We start from the raw sequence: 27757 nt of genomic DNA on the forward strand, positions 1-27757 counted from the left end.
CCCTAAGTTCTTTCAGAGTCTCACTCTTGCATCCAAGGGCCACAGGGTGTTTCGCTGGAATGGCAGCTTCCCATGCAGCTTTTGCCTTGCTTCATCTGAATCACCATCGAGGATCCTTGCATGAAAACCAGTGCTGATTTGTAGCTTTTAAAGAATGTTAAGTGTGGAAATAAAGAAAAACTTGTTTGCCACAGGGATTTGTTGAGGATGGATGACAGACCCCAGAATCTCCTTCCCTACTGTTTTATTGCTAGAGAAGTGCAGCACTTCCTCCCTCAAAGGCTGTGCCACCATGCAAAGGATGCTTCTCTGGGACTGTGATGGAGTGCCAGGAACCCTTAGGCACAGAAATATTTATTTTAGCTGATGTTACACCAAGATTTGGCTAGGACAATATATTCTCTTCTTAATCTTACCAGTCAGTAATGAAAGAAAATTAAATCCCAGCAGAAAAATTAATAAAACATTGATAGGGAAATAGAATTTATCCATTTTATGTAATAATTTTTCCTCTTGAGAAGCTTGATTAAAAAAAAAAAAAATCTGTATTGGTAATGTTTTGTTCTTTAATAAAACCAGGATTTAAAAGTTTTAATTATAAAGAAATCCCAAATCATAAATACTGCATTGTTCATGATATTGCAAATATTGGTGGGCAAGAATGCACAAGTTTTCAGTTACAACAATCAGTAAATGAATTAAAGTTATATAGAATAAGGTGTGAAGCATTACAATTAAGAATGTAGCATCAAAGATTTCAATATTCTCTGAAACAACTAAGAGAATTGAAAAATATAAATATCTTGATTTTTTGCTCTGGATTAGGGGTGTAGTGTATTATGTCTCTACCTGCAACTATGTATTTAAAAGGTAAATAAGATTTTTTTTTATTCTAAAGAAAGAATTTTCATTCTAAAGAAAGAGCTTATGTGGGGCAAAATACTTGTTTGGCTTTCCTCTGGGAGAACAGCATCATATCTGAGAGATGAATTTATGCTGGGTCTGGAAAGGTGAGATGGTTGCTGAAATACACAGAATGGATGGCATCAGATTAATGTTTTTATTGACTGCAATTCTTGAACAGAGATATTCACAAGTGGCATAAGGGTTCTTTTAGTGTTTTCAGCCAAAATACCATGTGTCACTCTCAGCAAGTAATTTTATGCCAAATATAGAATCTAGTTGGAAGAGTGAAGTGGGCAGCTTTTGTTCCTTGTAGGCTCACCAAAGAGAAGGAATGTCAAAAAAGTTTCAGAAGTGTTTCTGCCAAGACATTTTTTGTTCTCAGCATCAGCTGAAGAGATTTACTGCATATGTAGAACATCGCTCCCTAATACTCTCTAAAGAATTCTGCTACTTTGCAACAGTTCAGCTATGACTTAGGGAGGCATCTAAACTCTCCACACTGGCTTCAGCAGCACTACTCTTGTGTTAGAGAAGCCTTTGGAAGGCAGTGGCTGTAATTGGTTTTCTGTTCTGCTCAAGATCCAAGCAGTGGTTGCTGTACAGCAGCAGCAGAACAGAGAGGGAAGGCATCAGACAGCACCTTCAGAAAATTTGTTCTCAGGCTCTGGTGTATTGATGTAATCTTTTGATGTTGCAGTTATCTCTCACTATTCAGTAAAAGTATTTGCCACGTTTGAAATTGAAACCTCCTGATTTCTTCACACTGTTCTTTACTGGCCAAACACTGGGAGAAGACCGTGTGACTTTAACTGTTTATTTATCTTTCTGGGATAATCTACAATTTTCACTATCTTAATACTCTGCTGGCTGTAGCTCTGGGAAATGAAAGATGTTGTTGTATATACAACACAAATACATGAGTAATTTGATCTCGGAGCCAGCTGATGTTGTCTTTCATTTTAATTTTCATTATGCCTTTGGCTCTGTAGCTGCTCCAATTTTTTTATTAGACAGTAGTATATAAAGAGGCAATAGAGGGTTAATTGCTGTTCAGGGCAATTTAAAAAACAGCACCAGCTATATCTTATAACAATACTGTCTCATAATGTTTGTGCTTTTTGTCTTTAGAATTTATCCATACTTCCAATTCAAGATTGCACATATTTGTGCAGCAGAATTGTCTTGGATAGTTAGAGCTTTTGTAATCATAATATATTTGTCCCTACATTGTTTACAGTAAGTACTCAATAATTTTTCATAATAATTTTTAAAGGTTAAAAAAACTAACTCTCAAAAGTAAAGATGATTTCAGTGTCTGCTCCTGCAATTAATAATTGGACCAGTTTGCCAGTTCAGTATACAACCACTTTGAAATGTAGCCCAAATTCAATTGTTATCTGCTTTTAATCTGGCTGTTGCACAGATGATCACTTAAAAAATTTGCTACTGGCTGAGTATCATGAGAGTTGGAAAGTTGAGGCAGAGCAGTGACATGCTCAGGAAAGAGGGGGTACATAGTTTGTTGTTTGCTGCAGGTTGTGTTGTGTGACTTTTTAATCTCCATATATGTGCTTTATTTCTCCTTGGGACAGTTTTATGGCCCCACAGTAAAAGCTTCAAATGTAATTGTTTTCAAAACAGGACCTTACGAAAACATCAAAACAATATTTTGATTGAAATGAAAAATAAATAAAAAATCAGAATACTGATTAGTGGTGTTGGAAACTAAAGGGAATAGCCTAATGCTGTGATCTCAGAACAGAAGTAACCCTGAGCCTCTGCAGGAGAAGTGGACCAAAGCAGAGTAACTTGGCAAAAAACAGAAGTTGTGATTTTTATAACAAGCAATGATATTGCAAGGAATATGGCCCACCTTCTCATGTCAGTAGCCAGCCTTGTTTGCTCTGGCAGAGGTAGGGAACTAAATTTATCTTGATGCTATTTCTCTTAAGCATGTTGTTGTCTCTTAATTACATATTGAATAGCATCTGGTGTTTGAAGAATTATCGAATAGAAACACAGCAGGGGGAAGTGTGGCAATATTGATGCAAGCTGATACTTTTTCTGCTGTGGTGGTCTGGAGGCTCTCCCCTGGCCACTGCTTCATCCTCAGCCTGGCCTGAGGTGCCCAAAACATCAATTTTGTAATACTGGTGTCAGGCCAAATTTAGCTCTCAATTTCGATTTTGTAATACCAGGTTTTCATAACTCCTAGAACATGTGGAACTAAACTGTTTCCATCTCTTGTCTTTCTTCCCTTCAGTCACCAGGGGAAAAAATTATTGAAAGCAGTTTCCTGCGGGAGATTCAACAAAAGCGTTGCAGTGCTCTGTTTGTGCGATGAAATCAAAGCCGCTGGAAACTGCCTGGTCTGTTTTGTTGCTGGAGTTTGAGTGATCTATTATTTCAGTGGCACTAAGGAGTCACGGTGCTTTTTGAAAACCCCTCACAGTACATAGCTTTTCCTTAGGTGTTGAATCACCTTTGAAGAGCTCTGCCTTGGTAACACCAAGAGAACAGCATTTCTCTGCCTCACACAGGTCATGTAAGAGTAAACGTTTTAGTTTATGAAATATTCATACTGCAGGCAGGTTTAATAGCTTAGCTAAGAGTTATATGTAAGTTAAATGGTCTTTATAAACTATTGTTTTCCAAAATCAGTAGGAATCTTCTTTCTTTAAATCTCTAGTTAGGCAGGGGAAGGAAATCAACTACAAACCAGACAATTATATCTTTCCATTGCCTTGAACAGCTCTTCAAGCACAGGTTGTCTGAAATAGCTGCCATAATATGTTTTTACTTTTCAGGCCATGGGGTTTAGGGAATCAGATTTTTAGTATCTACATTATCTCCTTCCTCCTGGGACTGAAGCTGGTTACCATAGCAAAATGGCACAGAAGCTGATAAGCAAGTAGTACCATTTGGCAAACATGATAAAAAAATTATTTTGTTAAGACAGAGGGCTGTGAAAAAATTATTGCTCCTAGAATTTTTTTTTTGCTTTATTGTGTTTTAAAATGCCTGTGTAGAAAATTCTTGTGAACAGATATTGAACAAAATTCTCTTGCTTACTAACAACTGTGGCTGCAAATAGTAGGAGCTTCAGTTCTAAATCTCTGCAGATCTTTGATATTTTCACAGAAAAGTTACACAATAACACAGATAATACACAGTCATTTCACTCCTTATGTTTCAGGGTGTTGCAGAGATGCTATACTGTGAATTAAATGAGCTCCTGCTAAACAGAATAAATACAGACACCTGTCTGTCCCCTGCTACTTAAAAATTACATTGCAATATAGTTTTTGTTCCTACTTGATGAAGCATGGTCATCTGAGTCTGTCTTGTAAATCAGTCTGTGAAGTCCCCTGGGTTTGTGTAAAGTGACGTTAGTGAGAGCTGAAAAGTTAAACTGCTTGGTGTTCCAAAAATATTGTCAATAATGTCAATTCTGATGATGTTTTTTGTACTCCCTGTCTCAATGTCCAATATGAACTACACGCCTTGAGCAGCACAGCCTGGCTGTTTAAGGCATCATCACAGTAACTGTATCTCTCTGCGTGGACCCCACTGGGGGACTTTTTGTTGGCACAACACCAGTTTGTCAAGAAAGACCAAAAGAGAGCTTGTTTTGAGGGCTGAGGTGTTCCTCTTTCTGCTGGGTTAATTCTCAATATGTTGCCTGGCATCTAAACTTACCTGTTGTCTCCTGTTCTTGGGACAAGAGTTGAGTCACTGTTTTGGGGAGGTTTTTTGGGTTAGTGCTAGTGACTGTAAGTGAAATGAAATCTCAGAGTCTTGGGATTAAAGCAGAAAACTGCTTATTTCCTTAAAACCTTCTTTGTTCTCAGTTTTATCCATTCAAAATATATCATACGTGCTTATGCCATTTTATATGCCCTGAAAAATTTTCTAATAACTGCACAACTGAATAGCTCCAATAGAGAGGATTTGGGAGTCTTGCTGTAATCTGGGCATGCAAAAGATGCTGTTTATTTTTAACCCCTTTGAGCCCATTTTAACCAGATTGAACTTGTAGAAGTGCTGTTCTTTGGCTGAGAGTCTCAATCACTGCATCCATGGAGTGGGAATCAGTAAATCCTAGAAAACCCCTATTTTTGCACCCTTTTTAAGCTTTTTCTTCAATATAGTAAGCCTTGTCTTTTTTTTTAATGCTAGGGGGGATTTTTCATCTTTAAAAATTATCATTATCACCAAGAAAATACCATCAAATGCCCATTGGATGCAGCACTGCCTCAGGTTAAGGCAGGATCTGGGTGGGGGTTGACTGGTGTCTGATCAGCTTGGGGGAGAGAGGTGGAGGACCTTGGATCTGGCAGGATCCAGGCAGTCTTAGAAAGAGCTGAGTGAGAATATAATTGTGCAGGGAATGTGTGAGTTTAGGATTGGGACTTATTTCATGCCCACGTGTGCCCTGCATCTTCAACAGCCTCCTCCCAGTGCAAACTGTGGCCTCTGCATGGAAGGACCCGTCTGTAGGGGTTGAGAATAATTTCGTCCTAGAAAACCAGTTGTCTGCAAATACATCTGATGCCACTGGTGATAGTCACCTGTGGGTGTCCATGACCTGCAGGTCCTTGTGCTGTAGTGTGGTAAACAAGTGTGGGAACTCACTGCAGGGACATGGCCCAAAATGCAGAGCTTGGATGCAGGAGCTTGGGAAGTTGGAGTGTTGCCATCTACTGGCAGCCATCCGCAGAGAGAAGTCCCTCCTCTGGCTGTAGTTGACGGTGTTGCTTGTTTTGAGCTGAAAGATGAGGTTTTTCTGCCTAAATTCTGTTTCGAGTCAGAGCTGTCAATAAAAGAATTGTTGCTGTCCTTAGCACGTGAATGTAGTCAAACAGTTGGAGTAGCACCAGTCAGGTTTTTATGGAGAGGCTGTTACTCTTGGCATGTGGGTCCATGTTTGAGATGGGGGCAGCTCCTCTCTCCTTCACAGTGTCCAAGTTGGTTTGGGGAGTCCTGAGCACCCCCTGTGAGCTCAGGGCTTGAGGGTGCTCTGCAGCTCCCCTGCCCTTCAGAGTGGCTCCATATTTGCAGAGAATGGGCTGATCTGGAAACTGCTTTTTTATTCTGTAAATAAAAAATTAATAAAGGCAAAGGATATATTTGGGCTCATTAGGGAATAGAGCAAAGATCAGTATTATTAAGAATCTTGGAGGTCTGACAGTCTTTCCCCCTGGAAGAAACGAGAGGTGTTTCAAATAAGTCTGTCCTCAAAGGGCGATCTGGTACAGCTTGTGCAAGTCTCAAAAAGTCCTACTGGGACTGACCTCTTTTAAGGGAAAGGTTTACATTAAACCATCAGAACAGGCTTTGAGAATTTTGCTTGAAACAAATACCAGCAGTGGGCATGAATATTTTTTCCTTTTTATTAAAAAAATAAAAGGTTGCAACACAAGTTTTCAGCAAAAGTTATATGACTGCTTCCTTACAAAACATAACCCACATGGGAGTAGAAGAGTGGCATAGCTCTTCCTTCATGCTTGTCCAGCTGAAATATGCCTCAAACATAGCAACTAATTTCTGTACTCATGCATAGAAATGTAAAAAACTTATGTTTTTATCTAGTACTATAAAATTTTGAGTTGGAACTAGATTATAAAAATTACTTCAGTTCCTCTGAAACCTTGTGAATACCAACACTTTACCTCCAGTATTTTAAGCACTATTTCAAAATAATGGTATTTATTGTACCTTCGAAATGTTTTTGAGCCAGATATGTAGGCACACAAACATGGAAATATTTGTGTTTCTCTGCCAGATCTCTGTGTGTGAGTTATAAATGACTTCAAATGATGGAGCAATGATGTATTTTTAGTTGAATTGTGTCACAGTAGTCCCAAGATAATGGATAACCAAAAGCGAGGTTGCAGAATTACCAGTGAAATTGTACATTTTATTTGTGAAGTAGTACACAGTGGTAAGAACATATATTTGAGGTCATATATGGAAGTTTTATATTTTAAAGACTAGAGAGGCAAAATACACTGGAATTAAGAGCCTGAGGTTTAAATGTGTGTTGGATTAAGGAGTCATGGAAGGGGCTGGATTCTGGCTGGTGCTTTGTTACCAATGGCAGATTTCCAAAGTGTAACCAAGTATTTCTCTCTCTCTTTTTTTTTTCCTTTTGTTTTTGTTGCAGCTGGTCTCCAATGTCCTCATCTTCTCCTGTACAAACATTGTAGGCGTGTGTACCCACTACCCAGCAGAGGTGTCCCAAAGACAGGCTTTCCAGGAGACCAGGGAATGCATACAAGCCAGGCTGCATTCTCAAAGGGAAAACCAGCAGCAGGTAAGAGCAACAGCTGGAAATTAAAAATTAAAATACTGAAACAGAATTAGCATGCAAATTGTTCCTGTAGGATGGGATTTGAAGGCTTCTTGCTTCATGAGTAATCCAGGCAAGAATAGGTTGATGCTAGAGGACAGGATTTTTAAAAGTTTGAAAGAAAGTTCAGGGGTGTAGTTCTTGTCCAATACTCTGGTGGACTTTTCCAGACACAGCAGCATATCCTGTGGTATGTGCTCTGTGGATTAAAATTACACAGTATACAAAGAGTCTGCATAGGTTTTTTTGCACCCATCATTGAAGCCAGGTGTTGAATGCAGGTACAACACACAGGCTTTGTACTGACCCTCTTTGTAAGGTCAGCCTGGCATGATTGTCTGCCAAGCCACTGCCAAAAGGTAGATGTAATGCAGGTAAGAATTGGTCCACACAACATAATATTCCTTGATGGCTCCAAAGAAGGTCCTCTTCTCTCCTTTCCCAAAGGTTCCTACCTTCTTACACACCTCTCTATATCTTATGGGCCTCACATGAATTGTATTTGTTCAAAAAGTAAGACTCATTATCAGCTTCATTGGTTTTTTCCTATAAAAAGCCCTCTTGCTGCCAACATACAGCTGAGTTGTCAAGGGTACTGCCTGTATCTGCTCCCCTAATTAATTTTTGGGTTCTCTTGCAATGAATCTCTTGTGTCCTTGGAATTAGACACAGAAGGTCTTTTGGGGCAGCTTGACTATTCCCTTGCTAACACATATCTCTGTCCTGCAGTACCTCTCATAGTGGTCTGTTCAGTCCAATTTAAAATGAATCATGAAACGGGACTTCCGCTCATCCCTTGGGAGATATCTCAGAGCTTGGTTGTGGATTTGGGGAGAAGTCAAGGGAATGAATCAGCTGGGGAGTCTTTGCATCTCTGTGGCAACTCAGATTAATTTTCCTTCATGTCTCAGCTCATCTGCATGTATGGATTTGTGTTTTGGCAGTTTTTTGTGAGGTACCTCTGGCTGACATAGCTGCTGTTCAATCCTTACTGTGAAATAACGTGTACACGTACTTATTTGATACTTTATGTATGAAAACAAGATTCACACTCAAGACTCCTTTATCCTTTGGAACAAATATAGTCTCAGAAAGATGAAATGAGCAGCCACTCCACCTTCCACATCTTGAAGTGGAGGAAAGGATTGAGCCAAGAGAAGATGCCATTTTACTTATTGATTACGGCTCTGTCCTCCCTGCCGAGAGACTTCCTTAGCAACACGGCTCAAATGCTTGTGCTGTGCTGGATTTGGACACTTCTGTCTCAGAAGCAGCTCCCAAGAACAGTCCTGACAAATCTTGATGCTTTTTTCTACTCTCCTCCAGAAAGTACTGTACCACACATAAGAAAGCCAGGACATCAGAAAAATGTGGGTCAAAGCCAGTCACTGCCAAGTGCTCTTCAGTCCTTCCAGCAGTACCTGGCAGCTGGAGACTCCTAATGAGATTATTTGCTGCCACAGCCTGAACTGACATTGATCTCCAGGTTCAGTTCAGATGCCTCTCTATGCATAATGCATTGAGATAATCATTATGTGACAGCAGACACAAAAAAGGGCAGCTTAGCCCACATCTGGGAGAGCCAGTCTCCAAACAGGGGTGGAGGGAAACACAGCTGTGCAGCCCAACACTGTTATTTATTGTTGCTTGTCTTTTTCTGGAGATCGATGGTGCTCCTGTGTGCTGTTCTCTGTTAAAGACAGGCAGATTGTCTTGGGCAAATGACCTTTTATTTTCCTTTATTAAGGATCTACCAGCACTCAAAATTAGCCAGAAAGTAAATAGAAAATCCAGAATGTCCAATGCAGAAAAGAGACCACTTGTGGTTTCATTACTTGATATAACCTAGGGCAGAGCTATAACAGGAATCACTGTTGTTTGCCCAGAAAAAAATATTCTTGGATGAAAAATCAGGTGTTCTCCATACTCTGTAGGGAGCAAATAACATTTGAGTAAGAGATGGGTTGTTGAGACTGCACTGTCTTAATGCAATAGCATTGCATGTCTTTTGTCTCTGTAAAGTTGTTCTCTCCTTTTTTTCATCTCAGCATCATTTTTGTAAAAAGTAACTGTTACTAAACCTGAGAATAAATGGATAATCTTAAGATACTAAGTATTTATAGTGATTTGAGGTCATCCTGGGAGAGTACTACATAAATACTTAAAATTCCTATGCGGAGTTGTAGGAATGTGTGTACCCATGCACACATATATCCATGTGTATGTGTGTAAATCTGTGTTGGACTCCTTCATCTATGTGCCTGTTTTAGAGACTAGTGCTCCTTGGGATGCATTTGTTTAATGTATAATTCAGTGGAACTATACTTGCATGTTATTTTGAAGTGAGAATTATATATGGATTTGCTCTTGCTTTTTTATCAGGTCAGAATGCTGCCTTGTTATACTTGTAGAACAGCAGTCCTAGTCACCTCGCTGGTGCATAATAAGTGATTTTACAGTGAGGGCTGCAGCACTTTCTAGTTATTGTACCAAAATGAAAATTATACTCTAGTGGAGACCCTAATTTCTCTGCTCCATTTGAACTAAAATTTAGGGATTTGGTTGTTTTGAAGGCCTTTTAATGTGGCTTATGCCTTACAAATGCACTTGTTATAGCCTTCTCCTGTTAGCTTCAAAGGTTATTTTCAGTGACTGTGATGGCTCCAAGCAAACAGAATAAAGATAATGCTCAGCTCTGTAACACAGCTCAACTTCCTAATTAGTAGCTGCATGAAGGGATGTTGTGCCACATGCTTTTGTTTCACCTGATGAGCCTATCTTATTCCCTGATTATTAGTTCAGAGCAGCCTTAGTGCAGCTCCTGGAGATCTCAAGTGTCTTGAAAATATTGGTGATTTAATCTGGCAGTGCCTATGGTGTCAGGAAGAGTAGGGGTGGGGGTTCTCAAGTAAAAGCTGTTCGGAAATGTACATGACAATCTCCTGGAGTGCTCCTAACAGACACTCAGGCTCCTGAATGTGTCTCTGTTTTGGAAGCAAGTAAACCCTCTATGCTCATGAGCCCACAGGGAATGTTCCAAACCTGTGGGTGCCCCTGAACCTCTCATAAAGCTCCAAGTTATTTACAGGATGTGTAAAATCACACATAAAATAGCAACTTTCACACATTTGAGGATGCCTATTAGAATATGCAAATGACAACAGTGTATACACCATTTACTCTGGAAAACATACAAATGTGTTGTGCTTTTCCACTCAAGGAGTGCACCAATAGCTGACAGAAGCCTAAGGACACGTGCATGATTCATGAGCTGCTTTTTTTAAAAAAATGTGGATATGTAACTGTTAGCACCTGCAGCATGCTAGTGAAGGTGACAGTACTTTAAGAAACAACTATCTTTTCATGACTGATGCAGTTTTAAGCAGAGATAGAAATCCCTCTAACACATCTTCTGTGTTATTACTATCTCTTCAAAGACTGAAGGCAGAATCTTAAAGAAGTCTCTTTAAGGTGCACACTGAAGGGGGAAAAAGAAGTACTGAGCAGTGCCACAGATTAAAAAATGTCTCAGTGCATGCTGAGCACATTTTCAGTGAATTCATCTTCCTCTGGTTCCCCCAGGGTTCCTCTCTCTCCTTAGAGGAAGGAATAAATGGTGAACTTTCAGTTAAAACTAGGAATTAGAAACCAGAAATGTGCCTGTAACTGCAGGACAGGCAAGTGGTTTGGTGACGTGAGTACTTGGGAGAGGATTGCTGACCCCTCTGAGTCAGGCCTGCGTTTGAGCCCTGCTGCTCCCTGTGTTGTTGAGAATTAATGAGCTGTTAGATAAGGTTAGGGACCTTCATTTGCACCACCTTCTGTCTGTATCACCAAGAAGGAAGGCCCTTTTCTTCCTCCTGCTCACTGCAGGGAAAGAAAAATAAAGACAAGAGTGGCACAAGCTTTTGGGATTCTTCAGCTAGCCCAGAGCACTGCCTGCAGGTTGGACTGGACCATGGCAGAGCAGATCCCAAAGGAGATGCTTCCCACCTTCATGAGCCATAGAAAACTCTTTTGAACTTCATGGGGTGTGACTGGGAATAGGATTAAGCTCTGGGCAGCATTCTCAGGTGTGATTTCTGATATAAACAGATGCATCCCTGGGGCACAAATTACCCACAGATTTAAATTCTATAATTTCTGTGTGAAACTGGCACCAAATTTAGAATAATAACAAGCACTTGTTTTTATGTGAGCTTCTAGGAGAATCACCAGAAAGTCATCATTTTGTCAATTTTTGCTAAGTCTATACAGAACAGCTTGCAAAATAATGTTTAAAAAGTCACGAAAGATATGATCAGTAAATAAAAGTGCCAAATGAGGGGCAAGGAAAGCCACAAACTGCTGATGATATGTGGTTATTGAAAATGCTCTTGTAGGTGAGTGGGTGGGTTCACAGGTCTTAATGCAATTGGGCACTAATAGCACTTTAAAGTGTAGCAGTATAATACTTTTCATGCTGGTTTTATCGGGACGTTTCTACAACATTTTAACTGCTAAGAGCAGGTTTGTGCCTGCTGGGGGAATGTGCTTAGATAATTAGATAAGCAAGGAAGGAATTTTAAATAGTGCCCAAGGGTGTTGGGGTATCATTCCTCTGGTGTTAGGTGAAGGAAGACTTCGTGGTGGTGTGTAGAGACTGTGTGGGAGGTCAGACAATATCATTTATCAGGGTCCTTCCAAGAACGGTGCACGGACACTTTGAGTTGCATGGTTCCTTCATTTGCAAGAATCGGCAACAATGATTGTAAGCCCAGTGCATCTGGAATGAAAAATAATAGTTTTTCTTCTAAAATCATTGAATTCTTACTGTTGGGTTTGGGAACAGAATTGCATATGACTGCTTAGGGGATCAGTTACTGGGTTTATGGAGCCCATTTTGCTTGGTTGTACTCATCTCTCACCAAACTGATGAGTCATTTCTCCCCAGTAAGGAACAAAGTGTGTTTGTTAACTGGGCAGCAGGTGTTTTAATTGGTTCATCTGTCTGACTCCACAGGAGCGTCTCCTGCTCTCTGTACTTCCTCGACATGTTGCCATGGAGATGAAAGCTGACATTAATGCCAAACAGGAAGACATGATGTTTCATAAGATCTACATCCAGAAGCACGACAATGTCAGGTAAGAACAGCAGCCTGTCTCCCAGCCATGGGGAAAGAGTGCTTGGCCCTGAACACCCAGGGACGAAGATGTCAGTGGGACATGATCCAAAATAAGTGTAAAGACTCTGAAGTGTCGCTAGCTGACTTTTGAAAGTTTGTTTATAGGATGGTAGGAGGATTGCCTCATTCCGGCAATATCTTGCTTTGAGAAGTGACTTGAACTGATCTCTTTCCTTGCATTTTCCTTTTTTTTCCCTTTTTTCTTTCCTGCAGTAAGTGTTGATGATTTTGAGAAGGTATTATATTGGGGTTCAGTTATTTTTGGATGGTTACAAGCACCCCTCTGATAAGACATGATGGAATGCAAGGTAAAAATTAGGAACACTTCCCTCAGGGTGAATTGCAGAGCCTGGCTAAGGTTAAGATTTTCTGGAGTGGTTTCTGGCAGTTTGGAATTATAAGAAGGGTGTCCATTAGTGACAGCCTTGACACCTGCTCAGTCACCCAGCAATGTGTTTCTCCTTGGTCTACCTGAATGAGGAGAAGGGTTTGATAACCAGTCTCTGGCAAGTCATGTAAAATCAAACTCAGCCTGTGTTGCTGGAGTAGTCCAGCCCCAGGAGCTTCTGAACATCTCCTGGTTCCCGCTGTCCAGTTTCCCAGGGAAGAGGCAATAAAATAGTGCTTCAGATGGCTTGATAGCTTTATAGGCTGCAGTTACAAAGTTTAATTTAATCTTGATGCATTTCACCTCTGCTGTGGTACCTGATCTCTTTGGAGATACTTATGTCTCAGCTAAGCCAGGTCCTGGAACTGTGTAACAGCTCTGTCAGTTTATAAGTACTTCTTTTGAGACAAAGGGGCTGGAGACAGAAAGCTTCCCTTTTCCATCTCCACTTACAAAAAGAGTTTTTCCTGTGAGCTCCTTGTGTAGTCTTTCTCCCTCATGTAGCTTGAGTATGATGGTGAATTGTATTTTCGGATACTTTATGCTCAACAGATGAAAGTGAGTTTCTTACATCTCTAACATACCACACCCTCCAACAGTTGACGTGGAAACATCCGCATAAAATTCTGATGCATTTGAAGACATTATCTTAGGATTGAGGATAGCTGGGAGAGGTAATGTACAAGCAGAAAATTGGGAGATTGCTCAGTGTTGAATGTAGAGTCTTATATAAAACTCACTGAAATCAGGGCAAGTCTGTGTGCTCGCTTGGATGGAATTCAGCCCTTCAGTTTTTTTGGTTATGACTCAGTAAAGCGATAAAGATCCACTAGCAATACTGAAGAAAAAAACAGTATCAGAAATCAAAGACAGTAATGGTTCAGTGATGAAAAATAAAGGATATATGCATGGTGATGAAGGGGAGGGGAAGAGGCCATCCACAGTGCCCTCAGCAGACTTTGTGCTACAGTAAATTAAGTTTTGTGTCTTCACATTCATTTTTTCCTTAATGACACTGAGCTTGTTCAAGTAGGTGTGTAAATTTCTAGTGATAGATGCTGTTTGTGAATTACTTTTGTCCATTACTCAAAGGTCAACTTGACATTCAAACTAAGTGCAATTCATTAGGTACAGCATGAGACTATGGTATTTTAGTCTTTCACATCAATTTCCATGTCATTATTTTGTAGGTTTGAAAATTGTTCCGTAGTCAAATCTTAGTAAAGCTGATTATCTCTTTAGGATGATACTGATTTGAAATTTTAATTTATATGACTACATATACAAAAACTAAATAAACAATAATGAACTAAGTTTGCAACTGGAAAATTTTAAAGGGGGAAGGGGAATCTGATGGAACAATAGTGACTGGAAAAAATAGCCCAAAGATAATGGTTGGTATGAAGACATGGAGATCTCAAAAATGACACATGGCTAAGAGTAGAGAAAGGAGATTCAGCAATGATTTTCAGCTACAGCTGTGAAGAAACATGAAAGGTGAAACACATAAACATAAATGGTCATGTGCACCAGTCAGTTCCTGATGGGTAGCTAACAGGATGCTTGCAAACATTTAATTTTCACATCTTGCATATTTATTGAATAAGATAAACATTTATGTAATAGTTCCACTTCTGCAGCTTAAAAGTAATTTTAACTTTGTTCCTCATGGTAATGGGTGTTTAGGAATCAAGCCCTTGCAGGTGCCGACTATCTCCAGTGCAAAGGGACTCTAAGGTCTCAAAAGATCTTGCAAGAGGAAACAACTTAAATGATATCTTCCTCAAAGTGTGGGCTTTGTTATCTGTCCCTGTGAGGTCCTAAATCAAAACCCACTGAAATCATGGAAAAGGCTGGAAAAGTGAGATAAGAAATAGGAATAAAATAGTGTATGTGCTGAGAGCAAACAGAAAATAACTCAGGAACATCTCATCTTCATGTACTTTAGGGAAATGAATAACTAAGTACGAATATTGAAGAAAGGAAACATGATTTGGAACAAATGACTCATTTCACACCAGGAGTTCAGCACAGAGCCTTTGCTCCTGCCTGGGTGCACTGAAACCACCTCTGGTGGGAATGACTGTGGATGATTTTGAAGCATTTACATGCACACAGAAACACCGTGGAGGGGGGAGGTAGCATCTCGGTGACACTGATTAATGAACTGGCTGAATAAAAGCAAGCATGCTCTTTACTTTGCACAGGGAAATGCTCAAGGGGAGGCTTTTGAGATGAGAATGCTCCAAGCAATTTTGTTTTGTGTTCGTCACTACTCGAAAATGTCATAAGATCCAAGTTTTTATGAGCTAAAGGTTATTGTGTCAAGGCAATTGAGAAGTATGTGAAGTCAGTGCAAGGGTGCTGTGCCCAGCCATTGAATCTGGCTTCCTGTTGATGATTTATCAGCAGGAGCATTTCCTCTGCAGTTCAGAGTGGGAAGGTCTGTGTGTTCGCACAGAAGTGTGGGTTTTCTTTCTCCATCAGCTGTATTCAGTGATTCTTCCCCCCACCATTCTCCCAGATTGAGTATAAAGATAGATTTTAAACAAAAGTATAATGGATGAGAATTTTTGTTAGCTATTGATTTAAAAGTTTGATTGTCATCTTAATGCCTGGAACCTGACATCTTGATTTTTGCTGGATCTTCAGAGTGAGGTCGCTCTCCAAACTCACATGGAAATAATGAGGCTCTGGAGGTTTCCATCCAGATGAGTTTAACTTGGGTCCTTTGAACTCAGGAGACACAGGAGCACAGCCTCGTGCACTTAGCCTGGTTTGACATTTTGTGTGGGAGAAGTGGCTTACTAAGTTCTCTTCCAGACAAGATTAAATATTTTAATTTTCAGGGATGATTGGGTATGGGCTTTTGAGACCACCTCTAATTTTAATTAAGAACCAAACCCAAACCACTCTACCAGCAGAAAATGTTATTCTAAAATTATGTGAAGTTAATGCACGTAGGCTTTCTTTTTCAGTTTAAAAATTAAGTGTCCTTAACTTTCCAGTTTGCTCTTATATGCTAGTTTTGGGTTCTAGGTTATACAGTTCAGGGGGTTTTTTTAAGAAAAAGAGGTTACACACTTCCTTTTTTTTTTTTTTTCTTTTTGTTTAAGAAAAAAAAATTCAATTTAAACCTGTGTAGAAGAGCTCTTCCTCAAGTACCAGTAGTAGTAAGTCTGTAAAACGCAGCCTTTAACAAGGAGCAGTTCTGCTATGATATTGCTTACTGAGTTACACTTCTCTTAGAGGGTGGGATATCTCTCCATAATGGAAATATGATTTTTTAAATGCAAAATACAGTGGTCTTTTTGACCTGTATGGGTAAAAGACAATCTTTTTTGAGCAAATCTTTTTATCTGGACTTCCTGCAAATGAGTTCATAATCTCCTGATTATTGTTATGGAAAGTAAAGTTCAGAGACTAATTTATCCACAATGAAAATATAACTTCCTGTAATTTTTGGCAGCAAAATTTGTTTCAGGATTATGGTCTTCTGAAAATTTTAGTATGGTGACAAAACAAAGATGAAAATGTTTGAGGTTAATACACTCTTTTTTGATGCACGTGAACAGAACCTTTAAACAGAGAATGAAACAGTTTCCTGTGCTGATTTATTGAATGAGAGTTAACTTTGACAAATCCAGAACCTCAGAGCATGATCTGACCTTTCCCACATATGTGTGTGTGTTAAATATAAAGTCTATTGTCAAAAGCAATCAGGAAAGGAGTTCCCAAGACTATGCAAGTGATTTTGGGTAAACAACAAGGTGAATTATGTAACTAAATTTGTTCATGTTATCGTGAATGAGATTATGTCTGATAGACAAGCGCTAAATAATGCATAGATAATATTGTTTATATATCATGCTTCCCAGACAGAATTTTAAGTGTTTTACACTACTATTGCTATTTATAGTGTCTCACTGCAGTGATAATGGCTTTAACGTTATCTAGGTTTGGCCAAATATAGTAATCTCTGTGCTATAAAAGGAGGCTTGAAGTCCTCTGTGAAGGGATAAATGTTGGCTTTGTCACTGAAATTCCTTTGATGAACTGTTCCAAGAAGCTTATTTTAGGGCTGGCATCCAAGTGCAGTAAAAGTGACAGTTTCCTCTCTTCTCCCCTTCACATAATTCTTATGAATCATGTACTCAACAACATTAACCTGTTTTCAGAGTTTCTTAAACTTCTTGACAACTTGAACTAAACCATTTGCAGAAATGAAACAAGACCATTTGCTTTCAGCTTTTTAAATGAAAAGCATTTGTAACTTGTCTTCTGATTTAATGACATTCTAACACCAAAAAGTTCTCTGCTTAAAAATGACCAAATAGTTGCACTTTGGCTGAGTGTCAGGGTATTCAGACCAGCTGTTTCAACTTAACCTCTTCACCTTTTAGGTGTTGTGATGCCTATATTAGTTGCTTATGATTTTTTTTAAATTCCCAGGTTACAAGGTTCAATGGAATTGTGAACTACAACATTTGAGGAAAAATTCAACTAAGCAAACATCTTTTTCTTCCCTCCTCCCACTGTCCTCACACACAGGATTTCTGGTCTTAATGTTTCTTAGTGGTGAAGTACTTACCATCCTTAATAAATAGAATTACATTATGATAGGTATAAATTTCTGACAGTTCTTCCATGGATATTTTCAAAGATTACACAATCCCTCATCTCAGCCAAAGTTTGTATATCTTTAATTTCTCTGGAAGGCCTCATTGCCAGGAAAGGGCAGGAACAACAACTTTTTTAATATTTACTGTATAATCCATCTTCCTCCTTGTCTTCTTTCCTTTTTGAGGGGAAGCAGAATGAAAATTGATGGCTTATGTGTAAAAACAAGGAAGAGCAGCATTAAGCAGGAGAAAGCCCAAGAGCCAGTTTTATCCATGTCTTGCATCCTTGCTGCTGCTCTCCCTGTCAGTCCGTGAGCTTCGATTTCCTCCAAAGTGTGTTGATGGGTTGGTTGGTTGTTTCTCAGAATCAAGTCTTGGCAAGACATCTCCCTCCTTTTCCTTATTCAAGGTATATGCCCACGAGCAGTAGAAAGTTATTTTTGCCCATAGGTGGGGGGTAACTGTGGGTTTCATGTGAGTTCAGAGCATTTAATTGCTGTAACTTCTGGTTGAGGCTGTAGGATGAGAAAAGTGAGTAGGAGGGAAATGAGCCTGCCCACGTCTTTCCCCCAATGACAGCAGTGAATTTTACCTAAGCAGGAACTCTCCCTGTCAAGAGCCAGATCCTGGGAGTTTCACCTATGCCTGCCAGGGGTGAATCTTTGCTTTTTAATGTTGCAGATTTTTTTTCTTTCAAGTTAGCAATAAGCTTTAGAAAGTGCAGGAGTAGGTTTCACCCACGGATGAAGGTGAATTACTCTGCTCTTACCACCACCAATCACTTGGCTCTTCCTAGTCAATTTCTTGGTTTTGAGAGGAAAAGTCACTTGTTTTTTGGAGATTGTAATTCACACTAAAATTCATGTTTAAATAAATTCGCTTACTTTTCAGCCTTGTTACACCTGGAGTTGACCTCAAAGCTGGGCAATAAGGCTGGGTGTTAGTTTACAGGGGATATTTCAACCCAGGATCACTCCCTCTCGATAATAAATGTATTGATGGATCAGTCATGAAAGCTTTTAAGCCAAAAAATACAGCAGGTTTATATATTTTAGCAAAGCTACCTCTTTGTGTGTGTGCACAGCAACCTTTAAGAACAAATACATGCTAACATGTTTAAGTATTCATTTGATCTATGATCTTTCTCTTTGAACTGGGAATATATTGTGATCTCCCCTGCTGGGAGCTCCTGGTGTCTTCAAGGGCGTGAAGGAGCCTTGTACCCCCTGAAGAACGAAACAGATATAACTGGCTGCAAGGCACCCCGCTGGATGCTCTACTCAAACACGTGTGTTGTAATAAAGATAACATCCCAAAAGTGCAGCGTGCCAGGTGACTGCAGATCTGCAGCCACCAGCAAGCCATCAGCAATTAGGAAGGGCCTGTGATGTATAATTCACACCCTGCTATTCTGAGTTTACACAGGGGCCTGTGAAGTTCACAGGGTGATGGATTGAAGAGCGTTAGATGTTTTAATGATGAAATACTGTGAATAGTAATTTGGAGACAATAATGAAGGTGCCTGCAGAAGTTTACAGAGCAGAATTTTACCTCATCAAGGTTATTTGGATTCTCTTTTTTCTCCAGTAGTACTAAGAATAAATTAAATTTTTAAAAATGTAAGTATGACTGCTGATTGGCCTGATAAAAACAAATGTATCAAATTTATAGTCAAAAAAGTGCATCAAATTATGTTTATTCAACTAGTTCACTTCCAGTCCTCCATACTCTAGAGTAACCTTGACAAGAAAAAATGAGTATTCTCTGAACAAAACTTTTCTTTTGTGAAGACTTGCTTTTACAGAGTTGCTTTTCTCCTGTAAAGACTTTGTGAAATTTCAGTTAATGAACTGCTTTGTCATGTAGTTAACATGCAAAGTGGTTTTAAGAACATAGAGTTTATATAACATTTGAAGAGGTTCTTATTAAAATCATCCTACCTTTTTGCTTCCTCCCTAGATGATAATGACTGAAAAGCAAAAATTAGTTAAACTTTTTATTCTGTCATGCAGCGAACTTTGCAAAACTACTTGAAGCTCTCTTACAGAAGCTATAAAACAGAGGCACAGTTTTGGATGGGGATGGATTAACTTCTCTTGTCTTACACTATATTTATATCCCTCAACAATTGCTGCTAATTTGCGCATCTGTTCCTACTGGTGTATATATAATTTTGACACTGGATAAATAATGAAGAAGAGACAAAAGCTGAAACTAATTAGTGGAGAAGAGCTTTCAAGTGGTCTGGCATCCTGTGACTCAAGTAAGTACATTGCTAACTTGAGCCTATGTCCTCCAGCAAATGAAAGTCATAGTGTAGTTTTTAAACTTTCTCTTTCTTATTAACTTTGCTTTATACTAACTGGTGAAAGAGCTGGGGAGAGGTTGGTACTGACTGTGCAGTCTGCATAATTCTGTATGGGGAGTTTTTATAAGAAACCCAACTAAGAACAGGTCACTTCAGAAACAGAACTAACAAATGAGGAGCACCAAAGGAGGACTGCACAAAAGAGCAAAGGAGGCAAAAGACCCAAAGATTAAATTAATTTCATCACACACATCCCATTGGCATGGCATTGCCCTTGTGGAATGGTAGAAGTCCTCTTTTTAGAAAACTGAGGTTTTTCTGTGCCCTTTTGTGGTTTTGTTACAAAGCCCAGGAAGGATGAACACAGTTTTAAATGGTGGGAATAAGGTTTTGTAAAACTGTGTAGTTTCTGGGGACTCAGACGTTTGCAGATAGCTTTCAGAGATTGGGAAGTATCTGTGTGATGCCGTTTTAAAAGCAACCAAAATATAAGAATATATAAGTTATCTTCCTTGATACCTTGACCAACAAAGATCTTTATGGGTGCTGTATGTGATTTTGGCAAATATCTGAGGCTCCCAAAGGCACTGAGAAAATCTAAGGAAGCTCTTGACCAGTAACCATGTCCCTATTTTGAATCAACCTCCTAAACTGATACCTTAAATATATAGGAGGATCATCAACATTCAAAATCAACTTCCTCATCTCCAGTTCTACAGAACCGACCCCCAAGATGAAAAATCTGGTGTGGTGACTACTTATAAAACTTGGATCTGTGTGACTATCAGCAAAATATTCTCTCCTAGCCTCTTGTTGCAGAGAACTCCCCAGTAAGTGGCATGGAGAAGGCTGGGTGACCAGAGCTTTTTTCAGTTGTCAGATCAGCTGTAAATGCCTGTTTGTCCCCATCAGTAGCTGTGCAGAGCATCTGGAAGCACAACTTGCCATCTCACATGAAAAGGAAGGTGCATGTAGGAAGCAGTAGGGAATTTTCCCAGCAGAGTTACAGTAGTGAGTTTGATCCACCGTGTCAGCTCATTGTTTTAGGGTTTTTGGATGGTGGTGGTTTGGGTAGGGTTTTAATTTAAGCATGATTCTTTGCAGAGTGTGATCATACGCTGGATCCATTCCTGCTCACTGTGGGGAATGCTGCTAATAGAAGGTTACTAGGACAACCCTCCTTCTTCTCACAACTACTTAATTTGTTATCTCCAAGGCCTGGCAGACCCATACATCCATGCTGAATGAGGCAGCAATTCAGAGAGGTGCTTTGTGACACCCTGGACCATGAAGGAATAGAGAGAACCGATGTCACAGAGCTGATGGGATATTAGTGGGGAGGAGAGGTAGGCAAAAAGTATGGGAAAGACAAAAAAAACTTGGAACAAAAGGAGCAGATTTGCCAATTGTTAGCATGTCTGGAGGGAAAGAGAAGAGAGAATGGAAACCAGACACAAGCAGGTGTAGACAGTGGACAGTTATGGGCCACTGCAGTGCTGGTGGAGAGCCTCCATTCCCGGGAGCATGCACACCAATGCACTGCTGCTTTGTGCCTTGGCTGTTTCCAAAGAATGAGCTAATAAGAATCAATTTGTAGAACAAAACAAACAAAACTTTGGCTTCTGCTCAGGGGAACTTGAGCAATTGCAGTTACAGATCAGGCTTCAACAAATGCCAAGAGCTGATCCATAAAAGTATAATTATTCTGTTTCATTTGGAACCTTTTGTTCTGGGTTGCATTCAAAACTACTGTAAGCCCCTTTGTGAGATTCATTTCCTTTCCAAGCAAGAGAAAAAGAGGCCTTTTCATTTAATAGTTCTACTTTGTTTCAATTAAAAATGAGAAAAAACTCGCATCCTTGCCTTTCTTCCTTAAGATTCTCCCCTTCTGCAAAATAGTGGCAAGCAGGTCACAGTTTAGGACAACACGTCTCATGTAAAGGCAAAATTGTTACAGAGTGTAAATTGTAAGAGATATTCTGCTTTTAATATCCCGTACTCTTTGTAATTTTCAACTGAAAACTGCATAAAATTTTGTTATTGAAATTGGAAGTGTTTATAAATTTCTTTCAAAGCCCAGGAACACTGAAATTGCCTGCTGAGCTGTTTTTCCTTGGAAGTATGCAATGGGGGAAGGAGTAAATTGAAAATGGTATCTTGTCTGTAAACTTAAAAACTGAGACAGACCATGAGTTCTTTAATTTGACTTGGTAGTGAGGCTGATCAGAGTTCAGAAATGCCTGGCTCCCATTGCAGAAATGTCCTGATGACTACATCTTGAAGGCTCTGAGGAGTTGTGCTGAAGCAGCGAGCAGGGAGTGTGCACAAACACACACATTCTCTGCTGGGCACCTCTCATGGGCACTGGCTGTATCCGCGGGGGGAGCGAGAGGGGCAGTTCGGCTGGGCTGCTGTGCCAAAGGGGCTTCTCTCTGTTCCTCTCTAAAATGGAAACACAGAGAATTAATTCAGTTGACATTCCATGTGGCAGAAAGTACAACACAGTGGTAGGGAAGACCTGAAGAAGCACAAGTGATGAGGCACACCATGCTCATCAGGAGTGTAGAGGCTCAACCCACGTGCCAGGGTAGATTATCTGGATTTGGTTTTCCCATGTACCAGAGGGCGTTTGAGGCCACATCTCCTAGGAGAGGCCATAAATGAAGAAGGCATCCTCATTCTCTTTTGTGAACTCTGTCTCATTTTTTCACATAAAAGAATCAAACCCCGGAGCAGCGGCTTGAATCCCACTGTCCCATGTCACAGCGCGCACCATAATCAGCAGGGCAGAGCGGAGCACTTGCTGTCTCTGCCTCTAATTATTCTGAGTATTTTATATGTAATGAGCAGCTGTAGCATGAGATCCTGAGGGTACCCCTGTTCCCAATCCAAAATAGCCACTTGTCCAGTTCAGGCTGGATTCACAGGAAAAATTAGATCCATGTTTTCTCACATCTTGGGTGAAGGGTCTTAGGAGATGGTTGCCTTGCTTTCAATTTCACTCCATTTACTTATAAATAGCAGGCATTTGCAAAATACCATGGAATCAAGGATACAGATTTCTGTGTACATTTCTGTACCTTGAAGTTGTGCCAGTCTTTTGTGTCAGGCCAGTGGTATTTTGGCTGGCAGGAATTTTGACTCCCAGGTAAGATTTGGCTACAGTTGTGTAGATGGCAGCATGGATATGGGAGGGACCCTCTTAAATGCTGGACACATACTGTTTGTTATTGTAGCTGCTGACTTACTCTGAGCCCTGTCTGTATTACTTAATTCAAACAACAAATAATGACCAAAGAAATAAACTAAATAAAAGTCAAGTATTCCTGTAAGATGCTGTCTCAAGGCTCAAACTGAAGTGAAAAATTATTTGCCAGGGTTTCTAGCCCCGGTGCTCTTAGATTAACCACAGCATGTCCTAAGTACCTAGAAGATGCAGAGGCCAAGGCGATCCTGGGGATGATTTGCTTTTGCCTTTGACTGCTGTTAATTTCTTTTCTGTTTCTGTTTACAAGGATTCTGGTGACTGGATGTTGTCAGCAGGATTTTTTTTTGGTTGCATAAGGATTGAGAAAACAGTGTCTGTCTGACTCTTCCACAGTGAATGGCTTTCAAGTTAAGCCATGGCTGCAGTTATTGTGCTCTAGCTGTGACACTATAAATAAAGTTATTAACAGCAATATGTAAATGGGTTTCTATTTCTGTTCTCTGTATTGTTTGCAAAATCTAGGGCAGTTATTCAGTAAGAATCATCTGCTATTTAGCACTGAGCCTACCAGCATTTGATGTTGTGTGGGCTGCTGCGCTTTTCCGCCGCCTTTCTTTCTTTGCAGTGGCTATTAGAACCCAGCACTTCTGCAAGTTTGTTTATTGTGGTATATAAGAAATAGAGTAGCTGTGCTAAGCATTTTCAGGCTTTCAGAGAGTGGCTTGGTGCATAAGAATAGGGAATCATCTCCTGGTATCTGAACTATAAGAGCATTAAACCCAGCCATACAAACACCAAATACCACAGCTGCCATTTGCAGATTCCAGATTGTTTAAAGATCTTTACAGTTTGTGTTCTGTTCGCATGCTCTGTTTCCTCCCACTGCCCTCTCCACTGCTCCAGATCTGCCTGACAGCCCCAGGCCCTGTTCATGTTGGAAACTTGTACCACATCAATTCATGCAGTTACAGCACAGACCCCCAGGGAGAACAAGGACGTGTTGTTTTAGAAACCCTTTACTACAGTCGTGGCTACTCCTGTCTGGAAGAGCAAATTATTCTAATCCAAGGCATCTGTTAGAAACCTGAATGTATCTGTGCTAGGGACAGGATCTGTGTGGCTGTTAACATGGATACTCTAAAAGACATTTCACTTGAGGCAGTTTGTTCAGACTTCTTCCTTCTCTGCAAGTGAATTCGGCTCTGGATTCCCCAGATCGCCAACAGGGAAAGTCCCAACCTGTTTGTCCTGTGACTCGTTAGCCACAATTTTATTGCCAGCTGTGCTAGCCTTCAGATGGGCATGTGTCCTCCCCAGCACTTAAATTCCATTTCATGCAGCTTTGTGAAAACCAAAATTGCTGCTACTGTGGTGGCATAGGAAGTAAACAGAAATTAGCTAGACTGGTTTTGCATAAGGTGTAGAAAGACCTGAAACAGCAACTTTCCTCTTATTTTTATGCTATGCGACACATTACCATATTACATGTTTTAAGTGGTCTCCAAGGTGGCTTTCTATGCTATAGAGAAGATCTGGTCAGACTCTATTGATTTTATTGATATTAGTTCACTGGTAAACTAATAGCTGTTTGCAGGAACTACATTTGGAGATAATATTTTGTGAGTATTGAGAGTAGCAAGCAAATGGCTTAGTGAAATATCTTAATGCATTTAACAGAGAAATTAAATTTTCCAATGGAAAATGCAAGAGAAAAGCCATTTCTTTATATGCAGATCTATTATTCTGGTGGTGGCAATTACAGTAATTCTCTTGAAATCAAGTTAAAATTATATGTCTGCTTCATTATGAGAAGAAACCACTGATTGCAAAAATCAGGGGAGATTTAGGGGAAAGTTAGAGAGACTGACATATGCAGTGAGCAGACCTGACATCACCATGGCTCCCACTCTATCATGTCAGGAGTAGGGTTTGTGTGGATGTTTCCCGGACTTAGGAGGCCAGGATTCACATTCCTGCTTTGTCAGGGTTTTCCCATGACACTTTGAGCATCTTTATGTATTTTATCCATATACCATACTTCTGTCTCTAGGAAATAGTGTGGTTTTGTTTTTCTAGCGCCAATGACATTTTAACAGTTGCTTAATGTCACTGCTTACTACCTATGAAATCATGGAAATATTTGGAATTCCAAATATTTCCAAATTCCAAATATTTGGAATATGGGATATGTTAGAGGCTGAAGAGATGCATGGAATTTCATGTTCCCTGTTCAAGGACCATCTTTGCATAGAAATCCTTACGCAGTAAGTTCACCTGAACTGCCTTCTGAGGAGGAGTGGGTTTACTGCTGGTACTGGTTGTACAGAATTTCATTGTATTTACTTTGTTTCTTCATGGAAGATGGAGTTTTCTGTGTTACCAAAAGGAACCAAAGATAGGTATCAACCCAAGTGCTACTGGTCAATTAAGATGTGATGGTAGGTCACATCTTAAAAAGGAAAAGCACCCCTTAATGTTAAATTATAGTCCTTGTAAAGTTGGGAGACTTTACTTGTGAGTTGAGGGTATCTATTCATTACTGCTTCTTATCAGGTAAGGAAAATTAATGTAGTGTACAACAACCAGATAATGAGTTCAATTTCCTGCAGGATTTTTTCATTTGACTCTGATATTGCAACTAATCTCCCTTGTCACTGAAAACATGATGTGGTCTATTATTAAATTTATTATCAGGTTTGTTTATTAATCAAATAATATTGATCCCTCAGTTAATGAGCTGCACCATTTTCTTCGGACAGTCATTTCAACTTTGAAAATAACTGACAAAGGAATGTCTTCATTTTAGAGTTCCTCTCCACTGATGTTCATTGGTGTTTCTCAGAAAAGTGACCATTTTAAAGTGTGCACAGTTAAGTGTGTCTAAATGCTCTGGGGCCATTTCTCTTTACTGTTTCATCAGTGTAACTTTAAAAACACAACTGCTCAACTACCTTTAAAAGTATAGAAGTGGGGGGGCAGCGAGTCCACTCATACTGACTGTTCCAAAAAGGGCAGGAAGACTTCTGCACTCAGTTTTCCCACCAAATGGCCATTTTGTATTCTTGATCTAACAAGCTACCAGTGGCAATTGTGTACACAGATCATCACCTCACTTGTCCATTCTCAGCTCGTCCATTGGGAGTCTGCGTATTTTGCTACCCTACCCACTTTGGGAATGGCACAATTGCTCCTTAATGTTTTAAATTATGACATTTATATACTAATGTAATGTTTTCATTATGTAGTGACTTTCCAGAAGGAAAACCCTGACTTGCTGAAATGACAAAGTAAATAAATCCCAAAAGGACAGGACAGTGGGAAAGACACTGGAAAGAGCGAAGAAGCAAGGGTAGATTGAAGTGACGGCTGCATGCAGAATTACTGCAGCTTTTTGGTTAGGGAATACAAAAGCATCATTGTTTGCCTGAATATCCATGATACCAGAGAAGAACAGACTGAAGGCAGTTTTCACAGCTATGAAGAGCTCATTCTTTCTTCCTCAAAGACCTGAGCAATATACAACAGAAAGCATCACAAACCTGATTAGAGGCAATTTCATGTCTATGCCATGTGCCTGGGCTTGAATATACATGTGGAACTGTTAACTGTGACAAAATTTATTCTCTCTTGCCTTCCCTGACAACCAATTGATTGCTGGCACACAGCCTCTTTGCAACAGGTTGTCTTTTGCTTTAATGCCTAAATTTTTAGTTGTTTCTTTGTCCTACCATGCTGCTTCTATAGCTTCAGTCGATTTTTCAAGGTATTGTCTCAAAGAGAAGGCAGGAAGGAATAGTAGGAATAGTGCCTTCCTGCCCTGAATAGAACTACAACTGTGTTGGTCTGTTTTTCAGAATTCTCTTAGCTCTGTTGTCTTACTTATTGGTTTACAGCAGGATTTTGATATCAGAGATCACTCTAATTCCAGAAAACAGACTGCAGGAATGCTCACAAGAAAAAGTACACCTGAAGTTTGAAAACCAGATTATGGCTTCTCCTTTCTCTTTTACATGCAGTTCTGGATTTCAGGCTTTCTTGTGGAACAAAAATGAATCTGAGATTTATTGTGGTGTGAGCTGGATTCAGGTCCAGTTTGGACAGACCTGCCAGCTCTTTTGTACTGGTCAGGCAGACCTGGGTGGGTTTGGGCTTGCTCAGAGCCACAGCAAAGGCACAAGGTTGGGGTCAGCACTACACATGGTTCCCTCCTGCAAAAGGTGCTATCCTTCAGCTTTGCTCTCTTCAGCTTCCTTGGAGATGGAATGGATTTGGCATCTTTTGCATTTACATGGCTTTTTCCCCTGACCAGAACAACTGGAAAAAAATTGGCATTCCCATCAGTCCTTTCTTAGATACATGAAAAACATCTAAATTTCTTCCTTCTTACTAACACAAAGTCTTATTTAGGACGGTTGGATTTCTTTTTCAGGTTTGACAGACAGCAGCATCTAATTCGGCTGGCAATGATGGAGGAATAAAATTCCTTTCACTCATCTCAAAGCCATCTATAATATGTCACAGCTATAGTTTGTCTGGTAGCCCCTGCATATCTATTTTTATTTGGTTTTGCCTTCCTCAAGTAGTTTTTCTTCCCAAAAGCCTATTTATTACTCCTGTTTCCGTTGAAAAATCAATCTGATTAAATATAGTCTGCTGAAATAGGAAAATCTTGTAACTCCAAATGTTTAGAAGGAGAGGATAGCAAGTTTTTCATGTTTAAAAAAAAAAAAAAAAAAGAAGAGTACTGGTGTTGCCTAGCTATAGCTAAGTTCCAGTAACTGGGGATGCTACTCATGCTTGTGAACTGT

At 39.8% G+C, this 27757-nt stretch overlaps 1 protein-coding gene across 1 annotated transcript in view; it reads left to right on the forward strand.

Annotated features, from left to right (window-relative positions):
• The window catches only part of ADCY5 (adenylate cyclase 5), a 205277-nt gene that overhangs the window by 113427 nt on the left and 64093 nt on the right, over positions 1-27757 (forward strand). Inside the window, exons 2-3 of the mRNA XM_042041493.1 lie at positions 7073-7222; positions 12261-12382. Coding sequence (XP_041897427.1) covers positions 7073-7222; positions 12261-12382 — 272 coding nt within the window. The remainder of the gene's footprint in view (positions 1-7072; positions 7223-12260; positions 12383-27757) is intronic.

This window comes from Corvus kubaryi, unplaced genomic scaffold, assembly GCF_017639235.1.
Source record: "Corvus kubaryi isolate FWS band 111438036 unplaced genomic scaffold, C.kubaryi_AGA036_p1.0 37396, whole genome shotgun sequence".
Lineage (NCBI taxonomy): Eukaryota > Metazoa > Chordata > Aves > Passeriformes > Corvidae > Corvus > Corvus kubaryi.